Source organism: Juglans regia, chromosome 1, assembly GCF_001411555.2.
Source record: "Juglans regia cultivar Chandler chromosome 1, Walnut 2.0, whole genome shotgun sequence".
NCBI lineage: Eukaryota > Viridiplantae > Streptophyta > Magnoliopsida > Fagales > Juglandaceae > Juglans > Juglans regia.
In genome coordinates, this window is record NC_049901.1 from 9,375,228 (window position 1) to 9,385,297 (window position 10,070).

The 10,070-nt window shown below is 32.3% G+C and overlaps 1 protein-coding gene across 1 annotated transcript; it reads left to right on the forward strand.

Moving 5' to 3' along the window:
- Positions 1-7,315: 7,315 nt before the first annotated feature.
- LOC108998523 (transcription factor LAF1-like) lies at positions 7,316-9,835 on the forward strand. The gene is made up of 3 exons (XM_018975092.2): positions 7,316-7,468; positions 8,563-8,692; positions 9,217-9,835. Exons 1-3 carry the CDS (start codon positions 7,330-7,332, stop codon positions 9,833-9,835), a joined length of 888 nt encoding a protein of 295 aa, XP_018830637.1. The 5' UTR covers positions 7,316-7,329.
- The last annotated feature ends 235 nt before the right edge of the window (positions 9,836-10,070 follow it).

The window sequence follows — 10,070 nt, forward strand, 5'->3', positions numbered from 1 at the left end:
GGTATCCGCCTCTTGGTTTAGTGTCTAGTTTTGATGGATGCATTCAATATGGAAGTCCTGGCATTTCTCTGATCTAGCTCATTAATGGGGATGATGGGTGATATAATAAAATACTTCACTGCATATTTTTTCATGGAATTTATTCCTCCTCCATTGAAAACGTACAAAAAAGCTACTTGAAACAGATACTGTGTGGTTGAGAAATGCCATTGCTATTTAGTTTATAGGGCCATAGGATAGTTTGATGCTATTTCGACCGACTTCCCCTTGTTGGGTTAGTGGTGTCGGGAGAAAATTGAGCTACCTATGAGGTGGTCTCTCGGTAGAAGCCAAGGTTTCAGAGACATTGTTGCTCATTTCAATTAATGATGATCTGTTCAAGTCATGCTTATCCTATAGCTTCCAAAAATCACTCTAAACAATCATTTCAAACAATTATAAAAACATCTCGATCGGGGCCACACAAGGATCATGTGTACGTAAATAATATTCGTGTTTATAAATTATTTTGATGGCCGCTTTATATTCTTCAATCCAATTAGTATTTGCTATTCTAGTAGATATATCCTGATTTTCACAAAAAAAACCTTATATATTAATAATCTTCTTTTTTCCTGTCTTTTCTTGTTATCGCTATTGTTTTTGTCGCTGTTGTCACTCTTGACTGAAAGGATCTGAACCCATATATAACGACTACTCCGAAGAGATTATATATTGTTTCTTTCTTTTTAAAGGGAAATGCTTTGGGTCCTGAATTAGGACCCAAAGTGTGTCCCGAATGTTTTTTTTTTTTTTTTTACTGAATGATTAAAAAAATATTTTTTAATGATGTTGTAATTTTTTTATTTTTTTTAAAAATGTTTATGATGATTAAAAAAATACATAAAAAATAAAAACAAAAAAAATAAAAAGCCTATTCGGGAAACAAAATGGGTCCCGAATTCGGGACCCATAGCAGTGCCCCTTTTTAAATACCTCTTCTCTTGTCTAAGCAACTTATTTTAATTTGCACCTTACTCATGAAGAACTCAAAAGAGTACCCTTGCAGGAAGGAAAAAGTGGATGGATGGGGGCAGCCAACATGATGATCTATATACTTAAATTTACATTTCCTAGCTTGCATCGCATCATCCATCCTCACACATAGACAAAACATAGTCCTCCACGTATATCCCACATATTTGAAAAAAATAAAATAAAATAAAATAAAGATCTGAGCATGTTCTATGACATGCATGATACATATATACTTCACTATTTGTTTATCTGTTTGTTAATACTCATATATTGGTTTACCAAAGATATGCCATTAGTTATTAGTATTATTGGTTACTGTTTGGCGTGTCAAAACATTTTGTTTACATGTAATTAGTACAAAGTCTAATTTAGTTAAAAATAACAGATGACTACTACTTTAATTTAGAGTGACAATATATCTAGAAACAAGTAACCAGGGGTACAGGACTAATTGCTAACACATGATATATACCAACACCGAATTGGGCCTTAATTTAGGAAAGCGTCTCTCTCTCAATCCCTTGCATTCTTAACATGCTTAGTTATAGGATAACTTTATGTGCAATGTTTTGGTGCATGATCTATTCTCTCTGCCATGGCCTCACTGAAAGGAGTCTCCTGAACATGAAGTACTACGATATATGAATCACAAGTACTATTTATTTGTGGAGTTGATCAGAAGCATATGGAAAATTGGAGTACTTCGTAATTTCCGTAAACCTCTAGCTACAAGCTGACCCATGCATGCGCAAAATGCAGGATAGAAACAACTAGCTTGATCTATTTGACTTCTAATAATTTTTATATCTATTTAATTTGCAAACATCATTTTTGGCTGTTTCCTTATAAAAGTAATCAATTCTCTGCATTCGCAAGACTGATTCTTTTGATTCCACTTCCCTATAATATGTAATTTCAACCATAATCCAACCTTCTCTGCAGATTAATTATTCTATATATCTTCGGAAAAAAAAAAAAAAAAATTAAGAGCGAAAAAATTCCAAAGCTTGAAAAATTCAACGCGTAAACCTATATACCACTCTTAAAGAACTACAATTTCGATCCTGCTAACTTCCATATATAATTTTCATTTTCCAACCTTCTCAACGTGTATTTGCAAGATGATCTTGTAGCAGATATTAATGTATGCATGCTATGATATTCACTAAGCAAGGGTATAATAGTTATAAGTTTTTTGTTCTTGAGGCCCACGTAATTAAGATATCTTCACTGAAAATCATTTTCTAATGAGATATATAATATATAACATCAAATATTATCGTCTTTATTTTGTTTGTAAAGTATGTATGAAGCGAATCTGTTTTGCCGAACAAGTTTCAATAAATGAAACAATATTAATAGAAAGATAATGGGAAATCATCGACAAGAACGGCCCACTCGAAAGCCTGGCATTAAGAAATAATTAACTCAACTTAAACATTACTTAGCTCGATCTTAGCTAATTAGTACACGTACGCATGCTGACAAATTAATTTTCAGCACGTCTCAGAAGTACTAAATTAAAGCCTTTTACTATTTTTTTTTAATTTCCATTATACTAATTAATTTATAATATAATATAATATATTAGGCTTGGAATAATCTTACCTCATACTTCTCTCTCTCTCTCTCTCTCTCTTTGTTTTTAACTATCTAATTACCTCATACCTCATAATTATATATATCTAGCTAGCTATCTCATGGGTAGCGTAGTAATCATTAACAAAAAGATCAAATAATTAAAGAAACCATAAAAAAATCAATTAAATAAACAGCACAATATTATAGTAGAAGACTTGTATTAAAATACATGTCGATCGGTAAACAACATAGTTATAAACTATATTTATCCAAACAATTTCAACTGATCTTGCGTATATATAGTAGGTGGTTCCTATGTGCAACACCGCATAACACGCGTCAGAAATAATTAAGTCATTATCTCATACGTTTGACTGTTATGAGATTTCATTTTGTTCCCAGCTTTGGCTCGATCACTTTGAAAAGGTTTATGTTTAAGAAAAATTTTACGCATCAATTATTATTTATTTTTATATTTTATATTTATAATTTTTTTATATAAGATGTAGGGATACTATTTTTCATAAAATATGAGAATATTTTTCATTAAATGTGAAATGTGAGATAATGAATAATGATTGATGAGAAAAATTTTTCTATGATTAATTTATTTGATCACTCCATTCAGAGGGCAAAGAAGAAGACCCCGGCTTCATTATTCTTCATAGACAAATGAGAGATAGGGTTGACAAATGAGGTTTGGATATTGATCTGTTGAGATGAGATGAAAGTTGAATAAAATATTGTTAGAATATAATTTTTTAATATAATTTTTATTTTAGAATTTGAAAAAGTTGAATTATTATATTTTGTGTGGGAGTTTGAAAAATTTGTAATGATGAGATGAGATGAGTTGAAGTTTCTCTCTCAATCCAAACAAGGTCGAAAAAGTATTTTCTTTAGGGTGAAAACTGATTGTTTCAGTTCGGTTTCAGTTTCCGACAACTACCATACATAGATAAAACTAGCCGAAACCGGTCGGTAAAGTGGGAGAAAACTGACGACGTCGATTTTGACGTGATCCTGGTTGGTTGTCGGTGTCCCTTTGACATCACGAATGATTCGAAACTCAGAAATGGGAGGTGCGAGTCGTGATCGTGTGATGAGAGAGAGAGAGAGAGAGAGAGAGAGAGAAGAAGAAGAAGAAGAAGAAGAAGAAGAAGAAGTGGGTATTAAACCGTAAATTGAAATGCCGCCGTTTGATGTATTAAACCAAACAACGTCATTTCATTCTTTTTTTTTTTTTTCTACACGATACGTATAAAACGACGCCGTTTCACACACATACAGGGGCGGAACTATGTTGTAGATTGGGGGGCGGTAGTTTTAAAAATTAGTCTTATATATTGTATAATTACAATTTTAAGTGTAAATATTTTTAAAATATTTAAGATTGCCCCCAACACTCAAACACACAATATATCACTCAAATATCCTTAAGTCCATTAACATAATAGCCTTGATTTGACATCTATATCTCTCTTTATTTGCCTTTGGTGTGCATTATGCGGTTTGTTTAGTTTCATATCAATGATATTATATAACTTTTTCTTGTCTTTCTGAGCTTACATAATTCCATGATTTTTTTTTTATTTTTTATTTCTCATTTGGGTCATTCTCGACTTCATTTTGTTTATTGTCTATCACCTGTACATAATCTTCCTTTACAACCTTTGATATGTTTTTAACTACATATTAATCAGTTAACTAGTTAGAAGTTTCAATAGAATTTATCTAATAGTTAAAATAAATTTGAAAAATTCTTGCATATGGGAGGCAGCAGATTTATTTAGCTAGATGATTGATGAGACGTTTCAAAAGATATAGAGAGAGTATGTGAATAATTTATTTTCTTTTGTGAATAACTTATTAGTTATTCATATGCTTTTCTTTTTGTTCACGTATTGATAGTAATACATTTATACAATAAAAATCTAATGACTTTTATATTATTAGATATCTTTTTAGGTTTATTCTTGATTTATAATTTTTTCTTAAAGCTTAGAAAAATATAACTTAGCGGAGAATAATTGTATAATTTTATGACATGATTATTTTTTTTATATAATCACATGTAAAAAATATATATTATTTATGCTGATACATATCGCACACTTTGCTGATCGGTCCCCAAACATCAAATTTTAGTTCTGTCCCTGTACACACATATATATAATCGGCTAGTTCAACAGTTTGAACAAGGTTCAAATCGAACCGGTTGATTTAAACGGTTTTTTTACACTCCTAATTTTCTTGAGGGAGAAGTTTCCTTCTTATGATCCCTACTCTTTTGGATGATCCATGCCCATAATATTTTTATTTTTTTCAAGGAATAATAATCTGTCAATCATTATTTATATAGTGGAGACAGTCTGTCAAACAACTTTAAAATGCACATGATATCATGTTTGTTAATTGTCATAACCCTTTAATCCTTACTTAATGAACTAGCGAACCAAAACGCTGATTCCCTATAATGATTGAAGATGATTACTTGCAGGTATACATATCGTATAAGATAATATCATTGTTCACAATTATCAGAATAAGGGGATTTTTTTTTCTTTTTTTAAGTCAGTTAACACGACTTTGCAGCTGTTCCACTTTGAATTTCCCACGTTTCATCATCGCAAGCCATTTCGATATAAAAGAAAAAAATGTAATCAAATTTTGGGTGGTTGGGTTAATATTTGCGAATACAATAGGAATCGAGCTGATATGCATTGGCTTGAGACATCAACTTGTCGGTGGAGCAGGAATGAGATGACGCCAACAACTACTGCGAGATAGCTAGCTAGGTTTTTCTTGGATTTCTAGGTTTTCGAGAAAAATTAGACCAACAATCAGAGATCGTACGTCCATCCGAATTCTACGTACATTTTGAAAGAGATTAAATACGGAATCTACCTTTTCAGGAAATCAACCTAGATTTTTCTTACCGGCGTCAAGGTCGATCGATTTATGTCCAAGTTTTAAGGTCTGTAGAACAATATATAGATACAAAATGAGTATTTATTGAATTTTTATTGTTGCTCGAGAATCTACAAATTAAGGTAACAATTATAATATTCTGGATTGAGCATAAAAAGATCGATCGGGGTGAGTACTGGGATCACAAATTATTACTAATTTGAGAGAAGTTTTGTGATTTTAATACAGTACTATTAAATTAATATTGTAATATTGATCAATACTTTTAAAGTCAGCACATAATGGGCTATTACAGTTAAATTTGGAGTTTGCAATTTGGTATGACACACACACACACACATATATATATATATACATGTCTTGTATTTAATGATGGTGATTGTAATTCCCTAGCTAGCGGGTAAATGTTGTAGGATATGTCATTTTTTTTTTTGTTTGTTTTTTTAAATCTTGGTTATAAATTAATCCAACGGATGGAATAGTGGTTCTAGATAGGGATGTTATCCGCATGGTGCGGGACAAGGTGGACCCACCCCCCAACCCATCTGACTAGGGAATTTTTTTTTATTCTTGAGGGTGCAGTACTTGAGGAACTTGGTTGAATACAAACCCAACCAAAACATGAAAGTTGTGGCTTCTCAAAAAAGAGCAACGCCAGTAGTACTCTTAACAAGTTTTTCCTTCTTTCACCCTCTTTTTGATGGGTAAGACAGGAATATTGGAGGTTCTTCGATCGGGTTGGTCTGCATTGCTGGAGCATATATATGATGCCAATTGCCAGGCATATATATCCGATCAAAATCTAACATTCAAAACGAAAATTTACAGATATTGAGTATATCCTAAACAAGTTGACAGAACTAAAATTAAAATTCTAATTGTATTTATATATGTCGTATGCGGGCAATTGTATTGTCCAAGTTGCACTTGCATGTGTTTATATATTTATAGTACCATTTATTCCTATTTAAACAATAAGTTAAGAGAAGATACTTTCAAACTTTTTTAAAATTTAGAGTCATACCAAAGAGAATTAAATTTTTTTTAAAGAAAATAATTTCTATTGGAGCCTAAAGGTACGTTTGGGTAGTGAGAAGTGTTGAGAATGTTTATGAATAGTAGTGAAAAAGTAATGAAAAAATAATAATAAAATATTAAATAATAATAAAAAGTATGTGAAAAGTAATAAATAGTAGAAAAATAAGTAAAAAATAATAATAAAGTAAAGAATAGTAGTGAGAGTACTTGAGGTAAATAAACAGCCCATAAATTCCCTAAAATTCAAGGACAGCTGGTCTCAAAAAATTAGTCCTGAAGTGGTACAGAAAAGCCTTGCTACCTAACCTAATACATGATGAGCATCCCATGTGTATATGTACCATGTGTGTATATATATTTCGACAGAGTTGAACCTCCTGAAATTTGGATTATAGTTTGATATAAACCTTATGGTAGCATAGACCTTTTTTTTTTAAAAAAAAAGAGAACTATTTATATGTAGGTTAAAGTTAAACAGAGAAGAACAAAACAAAAACAACTCAAGCTTCTTTAACGCTTTGTTAATTCCTCTGGTTTTTGGAAAGAAGTAGACTTCAACTAATCATTGCTTTAAATACCAAAGTCTTTCTGGTCGGCTGGCCAATACTGTTCTGCTGCCAATCAGCCCATCACATATAGAATCTCTCTCTCTCTCTCTCTCTCTCTCTCCGAGACACATGATACAAACTGAACAGATACAGATCATACAGGCACATATCATACAGCTAGCTAGCTAGCCGTTGTTAAAACTCAATTTGGAAAATGGGGTGCAAGTCATCAGAGAAGCCAATAAAGCCGAAACACAGAAAGGGCCTGTGGTCACCCGAAGAAGATCAAAGGCTTCGAAACTACGTCCTCAAACATGGGCATGGCTGCTGGAGTTCCGTCCCCAAAAACGCTGGTGAGTTCGCTGTAGTACTCCTTATAAAGTCGTGATCTATTAATGCATTGCGATCCATGGTGCGTACCGTACGTCTTGCTTATGGGTGCTAAACTTCTTAATATAGAAAAAATAGCATGACAAATTTAAATGTGTACTGTAATTTCCTTCTTTTTTTAAATATTCTCCCCAGCTTTATCATCCTTTTACAGAAATATATCGATGAATGATTGTTTCAAATTTGTCAATAGCTAGGCCTATATTTACTGTTACATTGTTTGGAAGGAATATATCATGGGCTTTTGCTTGCTAAAATTAAGGCCGCCTGGAATTCGCGCGTTGACTTCATCAGGCCGATCTAGCTGCCTCGCTGATCCACCCCAGCTAATAAGCACTCATTTAGATCTTTAAACTCGAGTTAGTGCCTACTTTTAACAATAGAAACATAAAAAGGGAATGTTTCCGAAATTATATAGGTAATATAAGATTAAATTACTTTACGTAGCTTGTTTGTTTAAATTGCTTGTTTTTGTACGTATATATTTTGTGAAAGTGATTCTAGTTCATGATATATATGATAAGAGACAGTACCCTTGCTATTTTTGGGTGTTTTACTAGAACTTGTACGTTTATTTTACGTTTTAATTAGGATTTTTAAACTCGTCTCAATTCATTATTATAATTTTTTAAAATTTTAATTTAAAATATAATAAATAATTTAATTTTTTCAAATTTTAAAATAATAATATTAAAAAATAATATTCTAACAATATTTTATCTCATCAACTCAACTCAACTCAGTTCAACTTTCAAACGCAGCCTACACTGTCATAATTAGTTGATAATTAATTAATTTATTTTTAGGGAGATATAATAGGATAGATCTCAAGCCAACAGCCAGAAAATTCGTGATAAAATGTGAAACTAATATTGTTGGTTCTAGAAAGATTGATGATGACTGCTAGTTTTTTTTTTACCATCCTGAAAAGACGAACAAAAAAAAAACTTACTTTTTGCTTGCAGAGCCGACCAAAATTACGTTGGATATATACATGATCCTCATCAATTGATCACTTTTTTTTTTTTCCTCATCCTACAAATTAATTTACACGTAGGCTTGCAGAGGAACGGAAAGAGCTGCAGATTAAGGTGGATTAACTACTTAAGGCCAGGATTAAAGCGAGGGATGTTTTGCAAGGAAGAGGAGGACACAATCCTAACCTTTCATCGCATGTTAGGCAACAAGTAAGCAACTAAGAAGGGTGCATGCAGTACTTCCCTTATATATGTTTTAAAATTAGGTTTTTAGTGCCTCAAATTCTAGTACATTATTAATATCTCATGAATTCCATGGTCAAATTAGGTGAAAACAAAGACAAGTTATTTATTAATTTTGATCTATTGAAAGTTCAGACTCATCACCCTTTTGGTAAATCTCTCCCATCATTGCAAATTTTCAATAAATTTTCCGCTATCACCAAAGATGGAAATTAGCAAAAATTTATCGATCTCAAAATCAATGTGCGCATTCAGCAACGTAATGGGCAGCAACCAATCATGTTTTTGGATGCTTACCTCTAGATAATCTCCCTAGATGCTTTTTGTTTATTGATAGTGGAAAAAATCCACCTTAAACTTTTTGTAATTTCACTTTTTTATTCTATAATATGCTTGATTAGAAAAAAAAAATAATTTTGATCCAAATACATACTTAAAATTTTCTCTCTAAAAGCCAATCATGTACGTACGTATTTTTGTTCAATGAGTAGGTGGTCTCAGATAGCGCAACATTTACCTGGAAGAACAGATAATGAGATAAAGAACTACTGGCATTCTTATATGAAGAAGAAAGTGGCCAAAGCTGAAGAAATGAAAGCTCACATCAAAACTCAGTATACAAGTTCAAGCTCAGACATTAATATGGATTCTTCACCCTCTCCCAAAATGTCGGCAATCGGAGTTCCAATTTACAATTCAGTACTTGGACATGTGGGAAAATCACTGAAGTGTACTGATCAGGAATCCGTTCCACAGACTTGTGACTTTCCTGGGGATCAGGCTAACTGTAGCAACTTCTTACCAAAGGTTTTATTTGCTGAGTGGCTTTCCCTAGATCATGTTCATGGTTGGAACAATATTGCAGATTCAGGTGAGGGACTAATCTCCAGATCAGATGCTCCTAATTCTCATAATCCAAACTTCCAGTTCACTCCCATGCATGGCTTTTCATCAAATGATGGAACATATGGTGGCCAGTTTCACAACGTGCAAAGCCATGCTTCATCCACAGAGATGTTTAATTCGCAATTTAAGTTTGAGGATCAATTTATCTCTGGGGATGATGTATGTCGTGATTTCAATATGAACAATGATGTGATGTATATATAACTAGGGAAGGTTTCCAAGGCGACATCATGGAAGAATAACTAATAATTATTCTTTATTAATAATAATATCGGCACTGATAAAAATACCTCTAAAAATTATTGAAAAGTTACTACTTTGACTATGAAATTAGCCGTTGGAGATAAGTTTAATTAGTGGCTATTTTTCTATTGAAGTGCTTTTGGAGAAACCCTTGTAATTTATTTTATAAGACAGTGCCCAATACTTTTCCTATGTC

What these genes read in the sequence shown, in the direction of transcription:
- LOC108998523 (XM_018975092.2), top strand. Translation starts at nt 7,330, where the DNA reads ATGGGGTGCAAGTCATCAGAGAAGCCAATAAAGCCGAAACACAGAAAG. An exon ending in TTCCGTCCCCAAAAACGCTG is followed by an intron (nt 7,469 to 8,562) that starts GTGAGTTCGCTG and finishes ATTTACACGTAG; the next exon opens with GCTTGCAGAGGAACGGAAAG. An exon ending in CATCGCATGTTAGGCAACAA is followed by an intron (nt 8,693 to 9,216) that starts GTAAGCAACTAA and finishes TTCAATGAGTAG; the next exon opens with GTGGTCTCAGATAGCGCAAC.